General features: G+C 57.7%; 5 protein-coding genes across 5 annotated transcripts; 2 read left to right on the top strand and 3 right to left on the bottom strand.

The window, feature by feature from the left end:
- Window positions 1-476: 476 nt before the first annotated feature.
- TMEM216 (transmembrane protein 216) lies at window positions 477-2024 on the bottom strand. Its single transcript, XM_065755511.1, has 5 exons — window positions 1983-2024; window positions 1797-1898; window positions 1639-1731; window positions 1368-1569; window positions 477-532 (listed from the first exon to the last, which is right to left on the bottom strand). The coding sequence occupies exons 1-5, from the start codon at window positions 1993-1995 to the stop codon at window positions 517-519; spliced, it is 426 nt and encodes a 141-aa protein (XP_065611583.1). The 5' UTR covers window positions 1996-2024; the 3' UTR covers window positions 477-516.
- Window positions 2025-2446: 422 nt separating this feature from the next.
- On the bottom strand, window positions 2447-4503 carry TMEM138 (transmembrane protein 138). Its single transcript, XM_065755783.1, has 5 exons — window positions 4469-4503; window positions 3712-3946; window positions 3452-3623; window positions 2674-2749; window positions 2447-2580 (listed from the first exon to the last, which is right to left on the bottom strand). The coding sequence occupies exons 2-5, from the start codon at window positions 3837-3839 to the stop codon at window positions 2468-2470; spliced, it is 489 nt and encodes a 162-aa protein (XP_065611855.1). The 5' UTR covers window positions 3840-3946; window positions 4469-4503; the 3' UTR covers window positions 2447-2467.
- Window positions 4504-5119: 616 nt separating this feature from the next.
- Window positions 5120-6817, top strand: LOC136060736 (lysosomal membrane ascorbate-dependent ferrireductase CYB561A3). Its single transcript, XM_065755509.1, has 5 exons — window positions 5120-5303; window positions 5369-5577; window positions 5649-5803; window positions 6164-6326; window positions 6471-6817. Exons 1-5 carry the CDS (start codon window positions 5120-5122, stop codon window positions 6492-6494), a joined length of 735 nt encoding a protein of 244 aa, XP_065611581.1. The 3' UTR covers window positions 6495-6817.
- A 336-nt stretch (window positions 6818-7153) lies between these two features.
- Window positions 7154-10491, bottom strand: TKFC (triokinase and FMN cyclase). The gene is made up of 16 exons (XM_065755508.1): window positions 10295-10491; window positions 10101-10211; window positions 9851-10032; window positions 9702-9780; window positions 9395-9484; window positions 9256-9290; window positions 9095-9179; window positions 8934-9023; window positions 8748-8864; window positions 8494-8613; window positions 8252-8389; window positions 7949-8055; window positions 7750-7853; window positions 7647-7680; window positions 7482-7571; window positions 7154-7395 (listed from the first exon to the last, which is right to left on the bottom strand). Exons 2-16 carry the CDS (start codon window positions 10192-10194, stop codon window positions 7243-7245), a joined length of 1518 nt encoding a protein of 505 aa, XP_065611580.1. The 5' UTR covers window positions 10195-10211; window positions 10295-10491; the 3' UTR covers window positions 7154-7242.
- A 502-nt stretch (window positions 10492-10993) lies between these two features.
- DDB1 (damage specific DNA binding protein 1) lies at window positions 10994-23637 on the top strand. The gene is made up of 27 exons (XM_065755507.1): window positions 10994-11097; window positions 11806-11954; window positions 12039-12155; window positions 12533-12754; window positions 14276-14390; window positions 14480-14577; window positions 15846-16004; window positions 16222-16305; window positions 16685-16801; window positions 17148-17250; window positions 17400-17475; window positions 17564-17672; window positions 17844-18022; window positions 18121-18284; window positions 18372-18479; window positions 18570-18777; window positions 19196-19291; window positions 19509-19620; window positions 19961-20084; window positions 20368-20532; window positions 20854-20948; window positions 21099-21269; window positions 22245-22354; window positions 22525-22694; window positions 22861-22963; window positions 23311-23434; window positions 23542-23637. The coding sequence occupies exons 1-27, from the start codon at window positions 11037-11039 to the stop codon at window positions 23623-23625; spliced, it is 3423 nt and encodes a 1140-aa protein (XP_065611579.1). The 5' UTR covers window positions 10994-11036; the 3' UTR covers window positions 23626-23637.
- Window positions 23638-23956: the final 319 nt, after the last annotated feature.

Here is a 23956-nt window from a genome sequence, read left to right as displayed (position 1 = left end):
TCTTTTAGAGGGCGCTTCAAAGAGATTCTGTCTGCGACGTTTAGGGGGTGTGAAAGGAGCGTGTGTGTGTGTGTGTGTAGTAGGGGGAGTGCAGCCACATTTGAAGGGTGGGCAGCAAGAGCCAAGCACCTACACTACCCTAACCTGCACCCCTAGTCTTCATTTCCCAGGGGCTTCTGTGCCCCCCACCCCCCAGGCTGGCTCAGAGCAGGGGTTGGCACTGGCAGTGAAGTGCCCAAAGCCTGTGAGCACCCTGTGCCCAGCCTGCTGCCATGGGGGATGCCACGTGCCCAGGCACCGGGTCAAAAATAAATATTTATTGGAAAATAGTGATTTCTTTTTTGACAACACCATAAAAAACAAAATTCTCTGTACCTCGAACTGACCTGTGTCACAAACCCCTGGGCCAAGTGGCAGCAGGCTGCACAGGGAGGCAGGAGGGAGCACACTGCCCACAGGTGCTGGCATGGGTCTGTCTCGCGTACCTGTGCTGCTGTGGTCCTCTGGTGTGGGGTCTCAGTACGTTTCCACGCTGCAAAACAAAAAAGGGGACACGTGAGGAAGGGCTCAAGCACCAGGAGGCCGTGCTGCCGTTCAGTGACACCTGGATTTGGGTGGGGATGAACCTGATGAGGTTCAACGAGGGCAAGTGTGGGGTCCTACACGTGGGGAGGAATAACTGGAAGTGTTGGCGTGAGCCGAGGGCTGAGCTGCTGGGAAGGGCATCTGCAGGGAAGGATCTGGGTGTCCTGGTGGATGACGGACTGGTCGCGAGCCAGCAACGTGCCTTTGTGGTCAAGAATGCTGATGGTGTCCTAGTTGACTCGCAGGCTGACCATTAGCGTGCCCCAGTGACCAAGAAGCCCAAAGGGATCCTGGGCTGCATTGTGCAGAGTGTGGTCAGCAGGGCAAGGGAGGTTCTCCTTTACTCTGCCCTACCCTGGAGCACTAGTACCAGTTCTGGGTTCCCTGGTTCTGAGTCGACGGGGAACTGCTGGAGTGCTGCAAAAAGGCTGAGAGCCTTGGGGCCATTCTGCCTGGAGAAGAGAAGGCTGAGAGGGGATCTGATCAATGCTCATCAATACCTCAAGGGTAGGGGTCAAGAGGAAGGGGGCATGCTCTTCTTAGGGGTGCCCGGTGACAGGAACAAGGGGCAATAGGGAACCAACTGGAACACGGTAAGTTTCATCCGAACACGAGGAAGAACTTCCTGACTTTGAAAGAACAAGCTGCCCAGAGAGGTGGTGGAGCCTCCTTCTCCGAAACGCTCCGCACCCACCTGCATTCTTTTCTTTCTAACGTACTCTAGGGATCCTGCTTCAGCAGGGGGGTTGCACCAGAGCACCTTTTGCTCCCAGCATTCCTACCTAGAGAAGGAGGCGAGTGCCAGACTCCCCAGCAGCAGCTCAACGGCGTAGAAGAGCAGGAGAATGGCGCTGAGGATGGCCTCCAGGCGCAGGGCGTAGGTCTGCAGCAGCAGGCAGTAGGCGGCCATGACGGCCGCAGGCACCGTGAGGGCCAGGCTGACGGCCAGCGGCACCGTGCGCTGGCACAGGTTGCCCTTGGAACCTGCGGGGCGCGGGGTCAGCGACTCGAGGCCGCCCTCTGCAGCGTCACCGACGCAGGGGACGGGCTCACCAAAGAAGATACGCGTGGCCTCGACGCCCAGGTAGAGCAACAGCAGCAGCACGTCCAGCAGCAGGTTGGCGAGCGGGTAGGGCAGCAGCAGCACTGCGGGCACGGCCACCCTCAGCGCTGGGCTCCGGGGACGGAGGAGCAGGAGGGCGGGGGCTCACCCTTGTAGGCGAAGATGAAGGCCTCCAGCAGGAAGTAGGTCGCGCTGTACCACCCGTTGAGGAAGAGCAGGACCTGCAGCGGGGCCGAGGAGTGCTGGCGGCCTGCGGGGACCGTGGGACGGATGAGGTGGGCTCGGCCCCGCTGCCCGGCCCCGCCGCCTCCCGCTCCCCCGGCCCCGCACTCACTCCTCGCCGCCATCTTCAGTCTCCATGGGAACCGCGGCTGGCCGCGGGAAGGCGCGCGGCCGCTCTCTCCTGCCCCACCTCTATGGCCCTGGAGGACCGAGCCGCGGGTTCGAATCCCGAGTCCGCCGCTTCGCCTGCAGAACCGCAGGGGGTGCCGCGCGGTGGGAGTAATCCTGAAACTCGGGCCGGGGCTGCGCGGCAAGCAGAGAGCAGGAGAGACCTGGGACACGCCAGCTGGAAAACGTGGACCATTTATTTCCTCGCTACTCACAAAAACACCCAAATCCCAGCAGGGCCTGTGACGCCAGGATGGATCTGCCCTCCACACTGCCACGGGCGCCTGATCACCACGAGGAAGGAGAGGGATACAGCTGGGCTGCAGCTGGGGGGGGCTGGGACAAGGCCTGGGTGGGATTCTCCAGGCTCTGGGCTCCACCCACTCGGAGTGAGGAGCTGCAGAGGGGCAGCAAGCTGGAGCTGGACCGTCAGCCACGGAAGTGGGCAAACTCCTTGCGCAGCCACAGCGAGTCCTGGTAGAAGAGTGGGTCACCCAGGTGCACCGCAGTCCTCTTGTAGAAGTAGCAGTAGAGCACAGCCGCTGTGAGAGGGAGGGCACAGACACTAACTTTGGGGCGTCCCCCGGGCAGGTGCCAGGGCTGTTCCCACTGCCTCAGCACGCACGAGCCCTTACCCAGCCGCTGGAAAACGAACAGTGTCTGCAGGCCTTCGGTCCAGATGAAGCGGCTGGAGTCCCTCCAGCGCAGGTTCTGACACAGACAGAAAGAAGGAAGAAGCCGTGGGCCTGTTTGGGGGCACTGATGATCCCGGTGTGACAGAGCTAGCCCCACAAGGGCTGTCGTGCTCTTGGTGCCAGCTCCAAAGGTTAAGCAGCTCAGGGGATTTGGCCAGCGAGTCAGGACCTATTCTAGCTTCAGACTTCAGATCCCTGCAAATCCCCATCAATCTCCTGCCCAGACGGTGTGGGCACAACACCCCTGCTACAGGCACAAACCTGGCCCTGGGGCAGTGGGATGGGCCCTCTCCCCACAACCTGTGGAAAAGCACACAGGAAGCACCTGTGGGATGCTCTGTTTGAAAAATGGTGACTGGCACAGGGCAGGGGAGCTGAGATGGTGAAGAGGGGGGGCACAAAGCTGCTTGGAAACAGCAGGGATCCTTGGGGCTTGTTGTTGCAGGGAAGGTACTGTCTCCAGCCTCTGAGTGCTGGCATTTGTTGGGGATTAATCCCAGGTAAACAAAGCAAGAGCTGCTGTCGTGGCCTTCAGCAGGGACTACTCCGGTGTGGGTTTCTGCACCAGGCTTTCCCTGTGGATTTTCCAGCAGGCTGAAGTGCCGTGGGGCTGGGATGAGGCAGCCCAATAGCTGTCATAAGTGGGAGATTATGGCCTCCTCATGGGAGAGGGACAGAAGGGAGTTGGGAGCTGTGAAGCCGGCAGTCCCCAGCCTACCATGATCCAGATGTGGAAGGAGATGCTGAGCGCCAGGTAGGCTGCCGACAGTAGGATGGTCCCCTTGAACTTGTGGAAGAGAAGGTTGACAAGTCCAGCTTGGAAGACAAAGGTATTGAAGAACATGAGGAAGATGATGATGACATTGAAGAGAATGGCAATGTCCTGGATGCTGCGGGAGGAGAGAGATGCAGTGAGAGAGAGGGGAGAGTGACGTAGGAGAGGCGCAGGAGGCCCATCCCTCCTGCCCTGGTGCTTACATGAAGAGGACAAGCTGGACAGCGGGAGCTGTGCGGAGCAGCTCCGAGAAGGAATTGACAAACAGGTCGTAGAAAAGCAGCAGAAACTGCAGGAACAGCACCAGGCTGTAGTTGCTTGTCTGGAGCATCTTCCTTTGGAGGAGGCTTGAGCCTTCAGCCCCAGCATCCCTAGCGCTGCGGGCAGCTCATGGTGCAGGGCTGGGTGCTCAGCATCGCTGCTCCCTACAGCTGCCACCTGAAGGGAGCAGAGTTTGGCTTGGCAGGCCCGGGCACAGCCAGAAAACCCAAAGCAGAGTCAAAGCCATGACAAATCCCAATAGTGCTCGCCACACTGCTGCCTCTGGCTCCCCCAGGCCACACCGTAGGGACGGGCAGGAGCACGCCATGACCCAGCATCGCTGTCCATTGCCCCACCCCGCAGCGTGCTCCCGGCTCAGTGTGGCTCACCCAGGAGGAGACAGGCGTGGCGACGAGAAAGGAGACACAGCCTTCCTTCCCATCTCTCCCAGGTAAGGCACAGCACAGAGCGACGGGGGCCAGAGCCGAGAATCGCCCCCAAAGCCCCCACACCGCCCCCAGCCCGGCTCGCGGCCTGCCCTCCCCAAGGAGGTCCCCAGGGGCACTCCCCCGGGCCCTCTCCCGGCCGCGGAGCCCCGCAATCCCGTCCCTGTGCCGCCGCCGCCGCCGCCGCCGCCGCCGCCGCCGCCGCCGCCTCCTCTCTGTCCGCGTCAGGCCCTCAGCGCGGCCCGAAGCTCACCCGCGGCCGCCATTCCCCGTCTCCATGGGAACCACAGCCGGAAGCGGGGGCGGAAGCGCGAGGTGGCCGCTCTAGCCACCGCTCTCGATGGTCTCGTTGGCCTCCGGCCCGGGAGCGACGACGCCACCACCGAGACGGACCGCTAGAGCGGCGCCGTCCAACATGGCGGCGCTCGCGGAGAGCGAAGGGGAGGTGGGAAGCAGCGGGTCCCGGGAGGGGTTGAGGTGCGGCACGAAAATATCTATTTCTGGGGGCAGATGCAAATCCGCAGGCAAATGAGTGCCTGTCACCTCCCGGGGCTGTGGGGCTGCGGCTTTGGTGGCGGTGGTGGTGGTGCTGGGGGCAGGGTGGGGGTGCCAGAGGCACTTTGGGAGCCGTGGGGGCAGTTTGAGGGGTGCTGGGCGCAGAGTTGGTGGTGCCAGGGGCAGTTTGGGGCTGCTGTGGGTGCTGTTACAGGCGCTGGGGTTGTGCAGGGCGAGTTTCTTTCTGCCTGCCCCCCCACTGGATGGGGCCGCCCTCCCCACTGCAGCTGCTTCCCCTTTCGAGTGACTCCTCCCGCACGCAGATGAGCCAGTGCAGCAAGAGCCCTCCAGGGAGGCTGACAGCACCTCTTCCCCCCCCACCCTCCCCACCAGGTCCCTTACTGCAGCGATGCCGGACCTGCCTTTCCTGCCTTTCTGCGCCTTGCTGGGCAGCCTGGGGCTGGGCTGCGTGGCCTTCGTCAGCGCGTGGTGCCAGCACTGGCGCGGCGGCTTCGCCTGGGATGGCAGTGCCCGCATGTTCAACTGGCACCCGTTGCTGATGGTGACGGGCATGGTGGTGCTGTATGGAGCAGGTGAGCAGGGCGTGTGGGGTGGTGCGACTGTCCCCTTGTCCCTCCCTGACGGTGTCACCCACCAGCTGCTCTGGTGTACCGCCTACCCGCTGCCTGGCGTGGCCCTAAGCTGCCCTGGAAGATGCTGCACGGGATGCTGGCACTGACAGCCTTCATCCTCGCTGTGCTGGGGCTGGTGGCCGTCTTCAGCTTCCACAATGCAAGTGGGACACCCAACATGTACTCTCTGCACAGCTGGCTGGGGCTGGCCACCGTACTGCTCTTCTCCTGCCAGGTGAGTGCGCATCCCAGCCCCCCTGCATCTCTGGGCCTTGTGCCACCCCTCCTCATCTCCTGTCCCCACAGTGGGTGGCTGGCTTTGGTGCTTTCCTGCTGCCCTATGCGCCCATCTGGCTCCGTGCCCTCTACAAGCCTGTCCACGTCTTCTTCGGCTCCACCATCCTTATGCTCTCCATGGCTTCCTGCGTGTCAGGCATCAACGAGAAGCTCTTCTTCAGCCTGTGAGTGCTGGGGTTTCAGTCTGTGTGTTGGCTCTCTGCGCCTGCACTGGCGTTGAGTGAAACTAAGTGTGGGCTCAGCTAAAGGAAGTGTGTGCTTTCCCTTCACCCCAGGTGCACAGCTGGGATAGTAAGTTATGTGGGCTGAGAGGAAGGCTGGGCACGTCCAGAAAGACTTTCTGGGAGGGTTTAGCTCCACAGATGTCACCGGTGCAGCATTCATCTTGGGTCAGGGGATTAGGACCACACTACTGGGAGAGGTGGCCATGAGAGCAGTGTTACAGAGCCACCAAGGTAGCAGGGAGCCAGCCTGCAGCCCCTGGGGCATCACGGTGAGATGAGCACTGTGATTCTCCTCCAAAGGAAGAATGGGACGGCGTCGGTGCCGTACAAACTCCTTCCCCCTGAGGCCGTCTTTGCGAACGTTTCGGGGCTCCTCATCGTCCTTTTTGGGGTGCTGGTGCTGTGTGCCCTGGCCAAGCCCAGCTGGAAGCGCCCCGAGGCCGACTCCCTTGACACTCACCAGGTATTTGCCTCGCTGTCGGGCTGCTCCCAGTATAGCTTTGGGGAGCTGAGCTGGGGGTCTGCCCCCCACGGCCTCAGCTGGCTTACCCTCAGGGTGGGCTGGGCAGGCAGGACAGGCTGCAAGTTCACCCACGTCTCCCCACAGCCCCTGCTCGGTGCTGAGCCCTGACACCTCCGAGGTCTCGCCCACTGCTGCTGGCTCCAGGCTCTCTGACCCCGGCTCTGATCCCCCATGCCTGGACTGCGATCTGTGCCAAAGCGCCAAGCCCTGCGGTGCCACCCTAGGAGCTTTTTCAGGTCATGAGCTGCCAGAGAAGCTCCCCGTGCCACGGGACCTGGCCAAGGACAGGCTACCCTGGCCTTGTCTCCTCTGCAGGAACAGGAGGAGCCTTTGCACCGTGCCTTGCCTGTTGTGGGGATGCTTGTGTGGAGGTGGAACTAGCCCAGCAACCCAAAGGACACCTAATAAACTGCTGGCTTCCTTCCTCAGTGCTCCCGTGCCTGCATCATTTGGGGCTGCCCCACCGGTTCCTCAGCCCTTAGGGCCACCACGTGTTCCCCACCTCGTGCTGCAGACCCTGGTTCCTGTTTTGTCTTTACTGGAGCCTCCTCCAGACCCCGTGCCTGCAGCCACACGAACCCCGTGGTTTCCCCACCCAGCACTCAGCCATGGGTTAGTGGCAGAGGCACGCGGATAGCCCAGCTGCTTCCTTCCTCCATGGCTGGATCCCCCTTTTGCATGGGGATGCGTCCCTGAAGGGCCAGCTGCCACACACATCCCAGATCCCACCATCCCATCCCTATCTGTATGAGTATGGATGCTCTAGCGGGACCACAGGGGTTTATTGGGGGCACTTGGGGTGTGCTGACACCTCTCCCATCACCACCACAGCCTTGGGGAGCTGCAGGGGGACAGCTCAGCCCTGCAACCCCTCCAGCACAGCACGCAGCACTGCTGCTGCTGCCACAGCCCCAGGATCAGGCTGCAGCAGCTGGGCTGAGCTGATGTAGCTGGCTCGGCCTGCACCAGCCTCCATGTGCCGAGTGGACTCCGCTGCTGCCTCCGCTCTCTGTTGGGAAACACGGGCTGGGACACACGAGGCAGCCCCAGATGTCACCTTGGTGCAACCCATCCTAGGTGGCCCCATCCCCATACCTCCACAGCGGACGCCAGCACCGTCAGCAGGTTGGCTCCAGGGCTGCGTAGGGCACTCAGTGCCTGCGCTGCGGCACATAATGCGTCCAGCTGGGAGACACAGATGGGGGCTGAGCACCGGGGACCCTCACCAGAGGCTCTGTCCCCCAGCACAGGAGCACTCACCATCGTCCTGTCGCCTGGGGCTGCTCCTCCGTACCTGCACAGGAAGCACAGGGTTTGACAAGGTCCTGCTGAGGGGGTCCTGCAGAGGCCCCACTGCACTCACCGCTGCATGGCTTCGATGCCGGCGTCCACAGCGTCAGCCCACACCGGGAGGTCACTGCGGTTGTGCAGGGGGTGGGCAGCTGCTGTCAGGAACAGTCCGTATAGCTGCCAGGAAACATCAGTGCATGTGATGGGGGAGGGGGGCGGGGGGACGACAGTGGGGGTCCTGAGACACGTCCCATCCCCTCACTGGGGCTCACCACGCCGGAGGAGCCACCCATCTTGTCCAGCAGGAGGTCAGCCAGAGCAGAGAAGAGGTGGGCTGGGGATGGAGGCAGGGGCTGGGCACGCATCCATTCCTGGATGGCTGTGGGGTGGAGAGGAAGGGCTGGGGCACTCCCCACAGGGACACTCAACTGCCCTGGGGGGCTCAGCCCCTCTTGGGGGCTGGCTGGTCTTCCCCTGTACCTGGAGCAGGGACAGCTGTGGGGACCCAGCAAGGGTCAAATGGGGGGAACGGTGTCCTTGGAGGGGGTGCCCCAGCAGATGGCACCAGCACCCACCTCGGGCTGCTCGGGCGTGCGTGTGGCCACAGTCCCCATCACCCGCGGCACGGTCCAGCTCATTGAGCTTGTCCTGCAGGCCTAGCAGGGTGCTGCACACTCGTGCCAGCACCTGCTGCGCTCGCTCCATGCCAGGCCCTGAGGAGAAGAGATCTATAACCCCCCCAATCCTTGGAGTAGCTAGGGAAACTGAGGCACAAGGAGATGACAGCATCCTGTCTCACCCCCACTGATGCTCATACCCTTGCTGGGCGCTTGCTTTGCCATCTCCATTCTCTCTTTTGGTGCTGCCACCTCTGGTCTCTGGCTCACGGCAGGTCCTGTCACCACATTGGGCCATGCCACAGCTGTGGTCTCAGCATCTGGAACAGCAGGAGGGGAGAGTGAGACCAATAGACCAACACCACCACAGCCACCAGCTAGGTACCGGTGATGTGTGCCTATAGGGGCCACCCCCCATGTTCCCATGCCATCTCCCCAAATTGTGGGTGCTCACCAATCAGCCTCAGCAGCTCCTTGTCCACCAAGAGCAGAGTGAGGGAAATCCCAGCCATCTCCAGCGCCGTCATGAAGGAGCCCACCAGTGCCCGAGCAATACGGACACCACGTTTCTCTGCAGGAATGAGGAGGATGTAAGTCAGGAGGTCCCCAGGAGGTCCCCAGGAGGTCTCCAATGACTCACCCAGTTTGCACACAGCCACACCGGCCACAATGCTCAGCTCCAGGCAGGACAGACCACCCAGGTTGTTCACCACCAGCACCACGGAGGCTCCTGCAGAGCAGTGAGCAGAGTGAGAGCCCCAGTTGGGGCACAGGAGGTGCACGGGGGCCAAGGGAGCTCACCAGGGCTCAGGGGCAAGTGGGAGGCATTGGAGGGGTCAGTCATGTGCGCCAGCATTGTCTCCACAGCCTCATCCACTGGCATCACCTGGGGGACACACAAGGGGAACATGAGGGCAGGGAGGGAGCACAGGAGGAGGATGAGATGAGGGAACGATGCTCACCTTCATTCTGCGTACGCCAGCCTCACCATGGATCCCTGCAGGAATGTGGCAGTGTCACCCCATGCTGATGCCTGGGGGCAAGGGTCATGCAGACCCATGCACCCCTGCAGCTTGGAGCAGGGAGGGGGCAGCTCCTCACCCAGGCCCAGCTCCATCTCATCATTAGCCAGCTGGAAGGTGGGCTTGGAGCCAGGCACGCTGCACGGCGACAGGCTGAGCCCCAGGGTGCCTGCAGGAGAGAGAATGCAGAAAGGGACGTGTGCCAGATTTCAGGGCAGGCACTGGGCACGTGGGTGGTTGGATAGGGAGGCAGGAGAACAGCTGTGTCCCAGGCACGCTGCAGGCGCATGGGGTGCTGAAGTTCACCCTGTGCTGGTGTTTCTTATCTGGCACTATGAAGAAATAGGGATGGGGTTAGGGAGAAGGATCAGGCCCCGTGCACATACCCATGGCTTTGGTAAGTGCTGACACCCTTGTGACGATCTCATCCAAGCTTGCTCCCTCCTCAGCCATGGCTCCAGCCACCTGCAAACGGGCGTCGATGGGTGAGGGATGCCCGCACGGCACTGCCGAGGGGTACTGCATTCCCACACACCTTGTGCACGAGGATGGTGCCACACAACCCACGCCGCCCAGCTTTCTTCTGGCTGGCGAAGGCGCAGTCATCGCCCACCACCACCATCCGCACATCGGCCCCCTCTGCCCGTGCCCGCTCCAGTGCCAGCCCAAAGTTCAGGCGATCCCCGGTGTAGTTCTTCACGATCAGCAGCGTCCCCACTGGGAGCAAGGCATTAAGTCACACCACAGCCCCACGGCATTCCCCGTGCCCCGCGGTGTCACCGTACCTGCACCGGCCTCTGTCACCGCCCGGATGGCTGCCAGGATGCTGCCCACAGCAGGAGAGGTGAAGATGGCACCGGCCACCACACCACTCAGCATGCCCTTCCCAATGTACCCTGCAATGGGCACAGGTGGCTCGGGGATGCCCAAGGGGCACCAAGGCCACGGGTGGGCCCTTAACACCTGCATGGCCACTCACCTGCATGGGCGGGCTCATGGCCGGAGCCCCCGCCAGAAAGCAGTGCCACACGTCCCCGTAGGGCATCCAGGTCGGAACGCAGGGCCACTCGGTGTCCCTGCAGCAGTCGCAGCCCAGGGTTGCATGCCACCAGCCCTGCCAGCGCGTCCTCAGCACAGCTGGCCACCGAGCACACCAGCTTCTTGGGGACCTGTGGGCACAGAGAGGGCGGGTGGGCGGCTGGATGGGGAGGAGATGGGAGGCCGCGTGCTGCCCCGGGCTCACCTCCATGCTTGGGGTCTGGGTGGCACCAAGAACACGCGGGGCTCTGCCCACCGTCACCCGCACAGCCTTCAGACCCAGGTCCAAACTCTGTTTGGAAGTGAAGGAGGGCAAGGTCCAGCCTCCCTCTGCGGGACGGGGTGGGTCCCGCCTGGGCTGCGCTGGACTGGGCCCAGCCTACACCTGGGAGGCACTGCCGGGACGAGGGGGGGGGCACGGGACACGGCCCCACGCGCGAGGGGCAACGCTGGGATGGAGACTGATCGGGAAGGGTCCGCTCCCCACAGGGGAGGCCCCACCCCGGACCGCCCCACACCCGCCCTCTCGTCTGCCCCTCCGCGCTCCTTCCGGGCGGGTAGAGAGAGACTTCCGGTGACGTCACCGCGGCGGGCGGAAGGGGCGGTCTAGAGGCCGCAGTAGGCCGCAGCTTCCGTTACGCGCCGTGTTGTGCCCGGTTTCGGGGCTCGCCGCCGTCTCCGTCATGTCGTACAATTACGTCGTGACGGCGCAGAAACCGACGGCCGTGAATGGCTGCGTCACCGGTACCAACGGCGCGGCGCGGGGCCCGGCGTTCACGGCGGGATCTGCGCGGCCCTGCGTTTTGTGGGGGAGGGGTCGGGGGGTGGGGGGCGGAGGCGTTGCCAGGGGGGTTGTAGGGGGATGGGGTCAGTGAGGGATTGGGATATTGAGGGGAGGTGAGGTATTGGGGGTGTTGGGGACGAGTGGTCGCGCTGAGAGATTGGAGGGGCACTGTAGGGGTCTGCAGGGGAAGCGAGGCTTCTGGATCAGTGGGGAGCCCGGGGGTACCGGGGCGCCCCGGGGTTTGTGGGTGCAGGTAGGGTTCTGGGAGTGTCTCAATTTTCCAGTGGTGGGCATTGGTGTTGATGCGGTGGAGTGAGGGGTGACGGTGTGTCTGGGGTTGCCTTGAGGTGCTAGGGGGGGTGTGAAGGGCTAGAGGGGATATTGGGGTGTTCTTTTGAGGAGAGGGGTGGTAGGGAGATTGGAGAGGGATAGGGTGTTTCTCTGGGAGCTGCGGGGTTCCGAAGGTCGGGGATTGAGCTGAGCAGAGAAGTGAAGTTTTGCTGTTTAGGGGTGCAGCGGGGAGAGGGCTTTTCCTCTGTCTGGGTTTCTGGAGCTTGTGAAGCTGTTTGCTGTGAGGCTGGCAGGACTTTGAGTGCTGGAAGCTGAGTTTGGGGCTGTGGGGATCAGCAGGGTTGGAAGCTGAGGAGCCATCTCTTTCGCTCCCCTAGGACACTTCACCTCGGCAGAGGACCTGAACCTGTTGATAGCCAAGAACACACGCCTGGAGATCTACGTGGTGACAGCTGAGGGGCTGCGGCCTGTCAAGGAGGTGGGCATGTATGGCAAGACCGCCGTCATGGAGCTCTTCCGCCCTAAAGTGAGTGTGCTGAGGGTGGGGGGCAGTCCCTCGCAACCCCTCCTGAGAGACCCCCTGTGACCCTTCCTCCCTCCGTGCCTGCAGGGTGAGAGCAAGGATCTGCTCTTCATCCTGACGGCCAAGTACAATGCCTGCATCCTGGAGTACAAGCAGAATGGTGACAGCATTGATATTATCACCCGTGCCCATGGAAACGTGCAGGTGAGCTGTGCCACCACACCTGCTCGAGTTAAAGTTGGGTTAGGGGTCTATGTTTATTTTGTTGTTCATTAGTCAGTTTCCACCAGCTGTCAAGCCAAGCTATTTTCCATCTGTTTCCAGGCTTAGCTGAAGTTGTGCAGGGGATTATGGTCAGGAGGTGTAAGTGGGCAAAGTGAGCACATCCTATCAGTGTGTTTGGGAAGAAACAATCTTTGTGCTTCACGGTTCTGCCCTGTAACGTGGGGGGGGGTGGGCTGATACTTCCAGCTGGGGCCGTGGATGATAACAGCGTGGGGTGGGCTCTGGTTGGGAGTATCCAAGCACTTCACAGCTCACTGCTTTTTTCTTTTGCACACCTCCACGGATCTCCCACTCAGGATCGCATCGGCCGTCCCTCAGAGACCGGTATCATCGGCATCATTGACCCGGAGTGCCGGATGATCGGCCTGAGGCTCTACGATGGCCTCTTCAAGGTCATCCCCCTGGACAGAGAGAACAAGGAGCTCAAGGCTTTTAACATCCGCCTGGAGGAGCTCCAGGTCATCGACGTGAAGTTCCTCTATGGCTGTCAGGCCCCGACCATCTGCTTTGTCTATCAGGTACTTTGTTCTAGACCCTGAACTCAGTGTCTCCGAGGGTCCTCCAAACGGGCTGAAGCATTGGCACTGTCCTGAAGCACTCTGAAAGTAGTGCTGTGAGGCTGGGTGAGCAGAGCAGGTGATGGTTCTGGCTCCTGTGGGCTCGTTTTGTTGCTGAAGGAAGTCTTCTTGGGCCAGCGTAGGATGGAGATGTGAATTCAGTTCACCTTCACTGGGGTTCTTAGCTCTCACAGCATGAGTTTGCCCTTCTAAGCACGTGGCAACAGCACTTTTCTTTCTCACAAATCACAGAATGCTTGGGTTAGAAGAGACTTCCAAGCCCACTCAGCCATGGGCAGGGTTGCCTAAGGTCCCATCCAACTTGGCCTTGAGCACCTCCAATGATGGGGCATCAGCACAGGCTGCAGCTCTCTCTTGTCACCTGAACCAGCTTTCAGAACATGTGGCAGTGCTGTTTCTGTCTGAATGAGGAATGTTTGTGGAGTCTTTATCCCCATGCCTGTGCTGACTTTGAAACCTGCATTTGAAATAACAATCTTAGCCCATCCTCACTCCAGAACTACGTAGTGATGGTATCTGGTGACGCTTTCTGGCTTTGAATTGCTTCACAGGTGACTTCCTCAGAGTCAAGAAACCTGAAGGTTTGGTTGGTGCTGCTGCTTTTGTCTGGGGAAACTGAGGCAGGGCAGGACTGTGATTTGGCCAGATGCTTAAACTCAGTGTTCAGGCAGAAGCACAAGTTTCTACTTAGTCCTCGGAGGTATCATAAAGGAGGAACTTGATCTCCATGTGTAGTCAGCAAGTGAAAAAGGTCTAGTCTCTCAGGATCTGCCATTTTTGTTACAGCTGAACTGAGAGCAAATCTGTTAGTGATTTGTTCATCATAAGCAAAGCACATAAGGGGTGAATGTCTGTCTTTGTGTCTGCCAACTGCATTTCATCCTTGTAGCAGGATGAGATGGCAGTTGTGTCTGACTCATGAGCCCTTACGTAAAGCACTGGGGTTAGGTTGTCCCTCGGAGCCCGACTGTGTGTGCAGAGGGGGAATGTATCCAAGCTGCTGCTTTGTTTAATTCCTTCTCAGTTTGTTAATCTTTGTCATGGGATTTGGATCAAGGAGAATAGCAGTAAGCATCTGAGATAATCTTTGTGTAGGTTTGAAACCCGAGGAGAATACCACAGGGATGAGCAAGTTTATAAAAAAAAAAAGAGGCTTGAGAACTGCTGTTGTAAGGAGTAAAGAGGTCCAGAAATGCCAAAGTGGTGTTAACAATTCCTTTGCTGTTTAATGGTCTCACTTCAGCTGTAAAATAGACAGGATATACTCCAGCTGTGCTAGTTCCTCCTCTCCTCGTGCAGTTCTGTTTCTCCCTCTGGCTTCCCCCTCTCAGTCAGCCAGTGCTGCTCTTTACTTTCAGGTTTTCTTTGCAGGCTGCTCCTCAGCTGTGCCTCAGGGGCCTCTGCTGCAGTGCACGTGAGGCTGTCACCTGTTCACATGATCATTTGTGCCTCCTCTTTCAGGACCCTCAGGGTCGCCACGTCAAAACCTACGAGGTGTCCCTGCGTGAGAAGGAGTTTAACAAAGGTCCTTGGAAGCAGGAGAACGTGGAGGCTGAAGCCTCCATGGTCATTGCAGGTTAGTCCTGCTCCGTGTGGTGTCTTCCCTTCCAGTTCATGCTCATTTATGCTGCACAGGTTCACTGATAAGACTTCTCCCCTGCACAGTGCCAGAGCCTTTTGGAGGTGCAATCATCATTGGGCAGGAGTCCATTACTTATCACAACGGAGATAAATACCTGGCTATAGCTCCACCCATCATCAAGGTAACACCTTACCTGTGTGTTTCCTACCCATTTCCTGCTGTAGACACTACTGAAATTCCTAGCTGAGCATCCTCTCTGGATCCAGCAGTTTTTCCATTGCCTGCTGGTTGAAATGCTATTACTAAAAGACCTCGCTTGCAGGTGGTGCAAGTAAGAAAGCTTTCTCATTTGAAGGCTTTTGGTGACTTTGTACCTAAAGATAGCAGGTGCTTCTCAGTCTGTTTGGGTTTGGTTTCTCAGGAGTCTGTAAGCTGGCACCTTCTGCTGTGTTTGTGATGATGGGTCTCTGTGGGACAGTAACTGTTGCTGTTCTGGTCCCAGCAATCCTCCTCACTTGAAAGGGTGCTGAGCTGCTTGAAGTCAGGAATTTCTTCTGTTCTTAACATTTAGCTGTAGCCCAGTAGAGCCACTTGCAGAGATTTGGTGGGTGCCGATGCTCTTCCTGCATTCTGGGGTCTGAGGGATGTTTGTGATCCCTGTGGTGATGGCAGTGCGTGCTTGCACTGGGGTATATAGCTCTGCAGAGCTCTTGGAAATGGTGCAATAAAACTGAAATCTTGTTAGGGCCCCAGAGGAAAGGATTAATTAGGAGGTAATGAGTGGTTTGGGCGTTGGTCCAGGCCAGAGCCTGGTTTCAATTCAGCCATTGAGAGATCTGAACGAGCCCCTTGGAGACTTGAGTACATGTGAGTATGATTGGGGCACTCATTCAAAGGGAGAAAGGCTGACAGACTTGGTGACAGAGCTCGAGCTTGTGGTTTTGTCAGAGGGATGGGTCAGTTCCCACATTCAGATGGTACAGGAAGCACAAATGGCACAGCTCAGGGCTGAGGGAGTACCACAGCTGTGACCTAAAGGTCCTTTCAAGCTGGAAATAATGCTGTAGAGCTGTAAGTCTCGGGTAAAACATTACTGTTGCCTGTCTGCCTCCTATCAGACCACTACTGAACGTTCCTTGTATTGGAGCAGGCAGAGCTGTGCCTCAGTCTGTGAGCAGGGTGCAGGCATATCTGTGCTGGTGAAGGGTGAAGGGGTGTGGGATCAGGGTTTTAAAACCAAAACCTAACATGCTCGTAGCAGGGCTGGCAGCGTGCACCCCTCAGAGCAAGACATCTGCAGGGCTATTTGACCACAGGTTCTGTTTGTTTTCACTGCTATGGTTGACTGCAGAGCAAATCCATGCAGAGGAGTGCCCTGCGTGGGATTTAGCTGTGCCTACAAACCCTTTGGGAGTTGTTTCAGCAGTTGATTCCCTCCTTGGCTTGCAGCAAAGCACAATTGTGTGCCACAACCGTGTGGATCCCAATGGGTCCCGTTACTTGCTGGGGGACATGGAAGGACGTCTCTTCATGCTGCTCCTGGAGAAGGAGGAGCAAATGGATGGCACAGTCACCCTGAAGGACCTGCGTGTGGAACTGCTTGGTGAGGTAGGATGCTGCTGCACCACCTGCAGCGCAAGTTCCTTCTCTGAGGAGGTGTGATGTTTCCCTGGGAGAAGTTTGGATTCTCTGTGGGTTCTGGAAAGGGATTAAATCTCCCTCCCCATGCCCAGTGACTTTGCAGCTCAGATGTGATCCTTGGGGAGCATGGCAGGGCCCTTTTCACTTTTTCATGGTGGTTCATCTGCACTTTCTCCATTCCCAGACATCCATTGCAGAGTGCTTGACCTACCTGGACAATGGTGTGGTGTTTGTTGGCTCTCGGCTCGGGGATTCCCAGCTTGTGAAAGTAAGTGGTGGCATTCTCCTGGCTCAGTCCTGTGTTCAAAGATGATTTTGTACACGCTTGCTTTCATCCTGACCTCAAGAGTGACCAAAGCATTGGAACGGGCTGCCCAAGCACATGGTGAATCCCTGCCCCTTTCCTCCCTCTCCTTCCCAACCCCAGAGGTGTTCAAGAAATGTGGAGATGTGGCACTGTGGGATGTGGTTATTGGGCACGGTGGGAACGGGTTGGGGTTGGACTTGGTGATTTTAGAGGTCTTTTGTAACCTTTATGATTCTATGAGATATATATGGGGAGAACCTTTCTTTTTCTTGCCTGCTTTATACTTTTTCTGCTTGCTGGGCCCTTCTTGTTGGAAAGTGATGGCTGTGTCTGTTCATAGCTCAACGTGGACAGCAATGAGCAAGGCTCCTACGTAGTGGCTATGGAGACCTTCACCAACCTTGGTCCCATCGTCGATATGTGTGTGGTAGACCTGGAGAGACAAGGCCAAGGGCAGGTAATGTTGATTCTGCCTCGTTTTACTCTGTGCTAGGGATGTCTGGTTCTGGCAGATGTGTGGGGGGTATCCATTGAAGGAAAGGACTGGGATTCACTTATCAAAGATTTAAGTCTTATCCTGGTGCAGGGAAGGTTTTGAGATCTTACACCAAAGAGTGGTTCTGAGTGGGAAGGGCTCCTGTTTTCATGAGGAGGGATTTCCTCTCCTCCACGGGGAAGGGCCAGCAGCCAGAGAACTTCCTCTGAGAAGCATAGACAATAAGGATCCCAATTTCCCCTGAGCCCATCTCTGCAGGAAGTGTGGGGAGGCTTCCCCAGTTGGTAAATACCTGCTTTCCCTCCAGCTGGTCACGTGCTCAGGTGCCTTTAAAGAGGGTTCACTACGGATCATCCGGAACGGCATTGGGATTCATGAGCATGCCAGCATTGACCTGCCAGGAATTAAAGGTGTGTGAATTGGTTCATTCTTTCCCATACAGCCCTCAGCCTGTGAGGGCCCCGTGGGCACGTGTCTCTTGGCTGGGCTGCAGAAAGGGGACTTGCCACTCACGGGCTTTAGGAATCTTTGCTGTGAGCACGTGGCCTTTCTGTTGCAGGCTTGTGGCCCCTGAGGTCAGATTCTCACCGTGAGATGGACAATATGCTGGTGCTGTCTTTTGTTGGCCAGACCAGGTGAGGTGGGGTGAAGGCCGAGTCAGGCTCTCACCCTGATACAGCAGGATTGGACCGTGATACAACAGATTCTTTCTTTCTCTTCTAGGGTTCTTATGTTAAATGGAGAGGAGGTGGAAGAGACAGAGCTCACAGGGTTTGTGGATGATCAGCAGACCTTCTTCTGTGGCAATGTGGCACATCAGCAATTGATCCAGGTCATGCCCCTTCTAGAGATGCCTTTCTCATTGTGATTCCGTAGCTCTTCTTGGCTCTGGGTTATTTTAGATCTGTGCTGCTCATGGGACAGGGTCTGCAGTGCTCCCCTGGCCTGATGTGAGAAGGGAGGTATTGTCTGGGTTCTGAGCAGAAGTGTTTTCTCTCTTCAGATCACCTCTGCCTCTGTGAGACTGGTCAGTCAGGAGCCCAAAGCCCTGGTGAGCGAGTGGAAAGAGCCCAATGGGAAGAACATCAGCGTGGCTTCCTGTAACAGCAACCAGGTGGTGGTAGCTGTGGGACGAGCCCTCTACTACCTGGAGATCCGACCCCAGGAGCTCAGGCAGATCAAGTAGGTGCCCATCTCCCCTCCTGGCCCAAGGGTTCCCGGCCTCTTCTCTCTTTGGGCTTCCTGACTGACACCTCTGTCTGATTTCTGCTTCCTGCCAGCTGCACGGAAATGGAGCACGAAGTTGCCTGCCTGGACATCACTCCTTTGGGGGACACTAATGGCATGTCCCCTCTGTGTGCGATTGGACTCTGGACCGACATCTCTGCCCGCATCCTAAAGCTGCCTTCCTTTGAACTGCTGCACAAAGAGATGCTAGGAGGAGGTAGGGCTCTCCTGGGACTGCTGTCAGCAGAGACTAACCTGCTGGAGCCACGAGAGTGACATCAGCCTTCTCTTCTGCTCCCTGCAGAAATTATCCCTCGCTCCATCCTGATGACAACCTTTGAGAGCAGCCATTACCTTCTGTGTGCCCTGGGGGACGGCGCTCTCTTCTACTTCGGGCTCAGCCTCGAGACAGGTGACTACAGGGCCTAGCACCGAGTGGGTCGCTTGGGAGGGTGTTTGGATTTGTGCCCACTTGCTCGCTTGTGGTACCTTTTTCACTCAGGCTTGCTGAGTGACCGCAAGAAGGTGACCCTTGGCACTCAGCCCACCGTCCTGAGGACTTTCCGCTCCCTGTCCACCACCAACGTCTTCGCCTGCTCTGACCGTCCCACTGTCATCTACAGCAGCAACCACAAGCTGGTCTTCTCCAATGTCAACCTGAAGGAGGTGAACTACATGTGTCCCCTCAACTCGGATGGATATCCTGACAGGTGAGCCTGCCCCCGTGAGGGAGCCTGGGGCTCTGCCTTGGCACACATTGTGTGGTGAGCACCCTGCTCAGCCCTGGAGGTGCACCCACCGTGTCCAGGGCGTGTGCCTGCCTGATCGTGGGGAGAGCCTTCTTCATATGTACTCTCACAGTGTACAGCACTTCTGGCCTGGCTTCTCCCACAGCTCTCATTTGTCCTTTGTACTGTTGGTGAATCTCACATGAGAAGACACGTTTGAGGTCTTAGGCACTTATCTCTCTCTGTGCTTCAGCAGCTGTAGAAGCAGCTCTCATCTGGCTGCTGTACAGTGTGGGAAGGGGACCCTGCTCAGCAGTTTGGGAGTGAGGGTAAGGGGGAGATTCTTGTCTGCACCATTGGCCTTACAAGCCCCGCTGCTCACAGTTTTCCTCCTGTACAGCTTAGCGTTGGCTAATAACAGCACGCTGACAATTGGCACCATTGATGAGATCCAGAAGCTGCACATTCGCACAGTTCCCCTCTACGAATCACCCAGGTGAGCTGAGAGTTTTAAGTTTTAGGGCCCATGCTCTGCTGGGGGGAGACTTTGCTGTGGGGGGAGCCTACTCACTGGTGGGCTGGGTCAGCATGCAGGCTGAATTGGTGGCTTCGTGCTGAGGGTGGTCTGTGCAAGAGAGCAGTTCTGTTCTTGTTGCCTCTCCTTGGAGCAGCCTGTCCTGGTATCCCTGCTCATACAGCTCTTTGTGCTGCAGGAAGATCTGCTACCAAGAGGTATCACAGTGTTTTGGCGTGCTCTCAAGTCGCATCGAGGTGCAAGATGCCAGTGGGGGCACCACTGCACTCAGACCCAGCGCCAGCACCCAGGTGAGGGGGTAGCTGCCAGGTGATCCCTGAGCTCTGGGCCGTGTGTACCGTAGCTCCTCAGCCAAACCGTGGAGCAAATTTTCTTTCTCAGCCTCCTTTTCCAAAGCTCTTAGGACAGTCTCTCTCTGTCAGTCTAGGAGGAGGTGGGGTGGTAAGATCTTGCTGTGGTGGTGACAGAATTTGACTGTGCTGCTCTCTGGGAGCCTTGGCATGCTCACTCTTCTGTCTGCTCACCTTTGTTTCGGGTGTTGCTCCTTCTCTCCCACGGGTCCCCAGTTTTCTCAGCCCGTCTGTACGTGCCAAGTAGCCTGAGGGTGTGACACACCTTTCTGTGTCCTAGGCCCTGTCTAGCAGCGTGAGCACCAGCAAGTTGTTCTCCAGCAGCACAGCACCACACGAGACATCCTTTGGAGAGGAGGTGGAGGTGCACAACCTGCTCATCATCGATCAGCACACTTTTGAAGGTACCAGCCCCACGTGCTGCCCAAACTCTGATCACAGCACGTGGCTGTGATCCCACGTGTTCCCTTAGTAGGAGTGCTTTTCCTCTGTCATCAGCCAAGGGGCATAGGTTTGAGGTGTAATGGTTGATGGCACGAGGTAGTGAGGGGATCACCAGACCCTGCACCTTGTTCAGTTTTTGAGCTCACAGCTGCTCCTAGGCAAGCTGCTCTGCCTGTGCGTGGGGGTGCTGCCTGTTGGCACCCAAGGGACCCAGTTGTTTCTGCCTTTCCCTCTTTGCAACAGTGCTTCATGCTCACCAGTTCCTACAAAACGAATACGCCCTTAGCCTGGTCTCCTGCAAGCTTGGCAAAGACCCAAACACCTACTTCATCGTGGGAACTGCCATGGTGTATCCTGAGGAGGCCGAGCCAAAGCAGGGCCGCATCGTCGTCTTCCACTACTCTGATGGTAAGAGCAAAGGCTTCTTGTCTGGCCACGTCCAGCTGCTTGAAGGCAATTAGAGAGATCCAGGCAGGTTCTGTAGGGATTTGTCACTCTGCTGTGGGCCATCACAGCATGTCCTTTCCTCCCCAGCTGCCAGAGAAGCCCAGGAATCCCTCACCAGAGCCACATTCTGGGCTTTGCTTTCTGTTGCTTCCTGTATTGCTTGCCCACAGATCCTCTGAGGCAGTTACTAGTGAGAACAGTGTTGCTTGTGGGAACCCTCCACAGTTTGCTGGCCCTGGGAGCACAGTGCAAATAACTGGGCTTGCTGTGGATTGATTGCAGGCAAGCTGCAAAGCCTGGCTGAGAAGGAGGTGAAGGGAGCTGTGTATTCCATGGTGGAGTTCAACGGAAAGCTGTTAGCCAGCATCAACAGCACGGTAGGGCCCTCGGGAGGCCTCGGCTTCCTTCCCAAGCACGTGTCACAGCTGGGAGCTGCTCCAGCCCTGTGGCTCTCAGCTCTGGGGACACATCCTGGCTGGCACAGGCATCAGTCCCAGCTCAGAGCCTCGTCCCCCCCCTTCCTCCAGGTGCGCCTGTACGAGTGGACGGCCGAGAAGGAGCTGCGCACGGAGTGCAACCATTACAACAACATCATGGCACTCTACCTGAAGACCAAGGGAGACTTCATCCTTGTGGGAGATCTGATGCGCTCTGTCCTGCTCCTCGCCTACAAGCCCATGGAGGGAAACTTTGAAGAGGTATCAGTGCTGTTGGACAGCCTTAGATTCACAGGCGTTTAGATCAGGAAAGGCCTTCAGGATCATCAAGTCCAACTGTCAGCTTGGCTGCTGAGTCCCATCACTAAGCCGTGTCACTTAGAGTCATAGAGCCACATAGGGTGGAGTAGATCTCCACTTCTCCCACCACGTCACCTGCACAGAAAGATGCTGTCATTTAGCACACAATTCCAGAGATGCTGTGTGTTTTGTGCCAGCCATCAGCGCAAGGAGTTTGGGCTGAACCACAGGTGTGATGGTTTCAAGCTACTAAATGATAGAATGAGACAACTTAGTGTTACAAACGTTGGGGCTTCAACAGGTATGTCCTTCAGGAGGCACGTTCACGTGGTCAGAGGGGTGCTGGGAGCCCACGCCATTTGTTCCAATAGGCTTCAGGCAAGGGGAGCAGTGCTGAAGGTGGTAAATGGAGGAGCCTGGCACAGCCCACCTCACCAGCCCTTTGAAGGCAAGGGTATAGGGTTATGCACAGAGACCAGGATTACCTGATGGCGTTCTTTTAAACAGAACCCTGTGCTTCTTGGAGTGACAGGCTTTTGTGAAGCTGAGCTGTGTGTCAGCTGCCTCGGGAAGTGCAGGCTTTGAGTGCCTGCCAGGAGAGGAGAGCTGCCCAGATGGCACGCTGTGCAGTTGGGGTGGCTTATTGACACCACGGCTGCATCTGTCAGCAGATGCACCGTAGCTGGGGGTCGGGCTGGGTGCTGGGGCCATCTGTGCACTTGTGAGAATGGCAGTAGCACGGTCTGGCATCACCCAAGGGCAGCTTAGGCCAGCACCATCTCCACAGGGGCAGTGTTTGTGCCTTTTGCTCGCTAGAGAGGTCAGACTGGATCCTGTGCCTCGCTCACAAATGGGGCTGCTGAGTGGGATGAAGATGTTTGATAACAGCACAGACCACCTGCATGCTCCACTGCCTCTCCTCTCGTCCCTTTCCAGATTGCCCGGGACTTCAATCCGAACTGGATGAGTGCCGTAGAGATCCTGGACGATGACAACTTCTTGGGAGCAGAGAATGCTTTCAACCTGTTCGTGTGCCAGAAGGACAGGTGGGCTGGCAGCGAGGGGGCTGTAGCAGCAGGCCCTTCTGCTCTGCATCACAGTTAGAGGCGTGTGTTGGGCAGGAAGACGGGCAGAAACATGCCCAGCTCTGAGATGAGAATCGGGGGAGCTCACCTGTGCCCCCAGCACAGACTGAGCCGAGTGCTTTGGCTTTCAGTGCTGCCACGACTGATGAGGAGCGCCAGCACTTGCAGGAGGTGGGGCTGTCCCACCTGGGAGAGTTTGTCAATGTCTTCTGTCACGGGTCCCTGGTTATGCAGAACCTGGGAGAGACGTCCACACCAACACAGGGCTCTGTTCTTTTCGGCACGGTCAACGGCATGATAGGTGAGGGGCAGGGAGCTCCCTGGCCTGGAGATTCCTTGTGTCTTCTTCTTCTTCTTGTCCCTGCCCTGTCAGGCAGCAGCCTCCAGCTGCAGTCCTGCTGTTCCCTTCCTGCTGGTCTTAGGGTCTGCAAGGTGCTGAACTCCCACTGCCATATTTTCCTTTGCAGGACTGGTGACTTCGCTGTCAGAGAGCTGGTACAACCTCCTGCTGGACATGCAGAACAGGCTGAATAAAGTCATCAAGAGCGTGGGCAAGATTGAGCACTCCTTATATCCTTCTGTGGTGCAGCTGGGAGCCCGTGCCCGCGGGTGCTGGGGGCTGTCTTGTATAAATTGAAGCCCATTTTGCAGGGCTTGAGGACAAACTGGGCTTTGCAGTAGTGCAAATGTTGGTTTCCCTTTGATCCCAGGAGCTGGCTGTGCTTGAGGAACTGCATGCAGGAAGGTCGAGTTTTCAAGATCTTCCTTGCCACGTTTTTCAGGGCTATTTCCTAGACAAATTCTGTGAGAGCAGCGTGGTCAGTTTGCCTCTGGCTGCCCAGCAGAGGGGTTTTCTTTCAGGACACGGTATGGGGTTGATGTCACTCCGTGTGGATTTGGCTCCTTGACAGTGCCACCTGGAGGTCATTTCACACTGAGCGCAAGACAGAGCCAGCTACAGGGTTCATTGATGGTGACCTGATTGAAAGCTTCCTGGACATCAGCAGGCCCAAGATGCAGGAGGTGGTGGCAAACCTGCAGGTGAGAGGGGTGACCCTGCTCAGAAATGGAGGCTGTGCTAAATCCTAACCTATTTCTCCGACACCTGCAGGTGTTTTCGTGCTCTGATGCCTTTTCTCTCTCTGCAGATCGATGATGGCAGTGGTATGAAGAGGGAGGCCACCGTGGACGACCTGATCAAGATCGTGGAGGAGCTGACCCGCATCCACTAGCAGGATTTGGGGTTTTTTTTTCCCTGACACCTTGTTAGAGCAAGGGATTCCCCTGCCTGGCTGCACTCACCACTGGCAGTGGAGGTGTCCGAAGGGGAGTGGCTTGTTAGGGATCCGTGGGCACCGTGCTGTTGCCAGCTTGGATTCCTTGATCCAACGGACTCGACCAGAGCTGGGCTTTGCTGGTTGCTGTCACTGGGCAACCCACAGCAGTGCCTGTGCCTGGGGTCACGCTTTGCTATTGTCTTTCAATTTTGTTGTTGGTTTTCTTGTTTGTTTTGGTTTTTTTTCTTTCTGCTTTCATTTCTGATCCTTTTCGATCCATCGTGGG

Source organism: Cyrtonyx montezumae, unplaced genomic scaffold (genome assembly GCF_038088225.1).
Source record: "Cyrtonyx montezumae isolate F1298 unplaced genomic scaffold, pur_monq_1.0 scaffold_10, whole genome shotgun sequence".
In the NCBI taxonomy this organism is placed as follows: domain Eukaryota; kingdom Metazoa; phylum Chordata; class Aves; order Galliformes; family Odontophoridae; genus Cyrtonyx; species Cyrtonyx montezumae.
The sequence above is the reverse complement of the archived record's forward strand: the minus strand, read 5'-3'. Positions and strand labels throughout refer to the sequence as shown.

Bases quoted from the DNA above. Each gene is read 5' to 3' on its own strand.
- TMEM216 (XM_065755511.1), bottom strand. The intron at 1,732-1,796 runs GTGAGCCCCCGC...CCGTGCCCGCAG, and splicing joins CTTCATCTTCGCCTACAAGG to TGCTGCTGCTGCCCTACCCG. The intron at 1,570-1,638 runs GTGAGCCCGTCC...CGCGCCCCGCAG, and splicing joins GGCCACGCGTATCTTCTTTG to GTTCCAAGGGCAACCTGTGC.
- TMEM138 (XM_065755783.1), bottom strand. From the start codon at position 3,839: ATGCTCCAGACAAGCAACTACAGCCTGGTGCTGTTCCTGCAGTTTCTG. The intron at 3,624-3,711 runs GTAAGCACCAGG...CTCCTCCCGCAG, and splicing joins GTCCAGCTTGTCCTCTTCAT to CATCCAGGACATTGCCATTC. The intron at 2,750-3,451 runs GTAGGCTGGGGA...TGTCTGTGTCAG, and splicing joins CCTTCCACATCTGGATCATG to AACCTGCGCTGGAGGGACTC.
- LOC136060736 (XM_065755509.1), top strand. From the start codon at position 5,120: ATGCCGGACCTGCCTTTCCTGCCTTTCTGCGCCTTGCTGGGCAGCCTG. The intron at 5,578-5,648 runs GTGAGTGCGCAT...CTGTCCCCACAG, and splicing joins TACTGCTCTTCTCCTGCCAG to TGGGTGGCTGGCTTTGGTGC. The intron at 5,804-6,163 runs GTGAGTGCTGGG...TCTCCTCCAAAG, and splicing joins GAGAAGCTCTTCTTCAGCCT to GAAGAATGGGACGGCGTCGG.
- TKFC (XM_065755508.1), bottom strand. From the start codon at position 10,194: ATGCTGAGTGGTGTGGTGGCCGGTGCCATCTTCACCTCTCCTGCTGTG. The intron at 7,854-7,948 runs GTGAGCCCCAGT...GTTTCCTGGCAG, and splicing joins TGGGTGGCTCCTCCGGCGTG to CTATACGGACTGTTCCTGAC. The intron at 7,572-7,646 runs GTGAGTGCTCCT...TGTGTCTCCCAG, and splicing joins CCCCAGGCGACAGGACGATG to CTGGACGCATTATGTGCCGC.
- DDB1 (XM_065755507.1), top strand. From the start codon at position 11,037: ATGTCGTACAATTACGTCGTGACGGCGCAGAAACCGACGGCCGTGAAT. The intron at 19,621-19,960 runs GTGAGGGGGTAG...TCTGTGTCCTAG, and splicing joins GACCCAGCGCCAGCACCCAG to GCCCTGTCTAGCAGCGTGAG. The intron at 22,964-23,310 runs ATATCCTTCTGT...TGACAGTGCCAC, and splicing joins GGCAAGATTGAGCACTCCTT to CTGGAGGTCATTTCACACTG.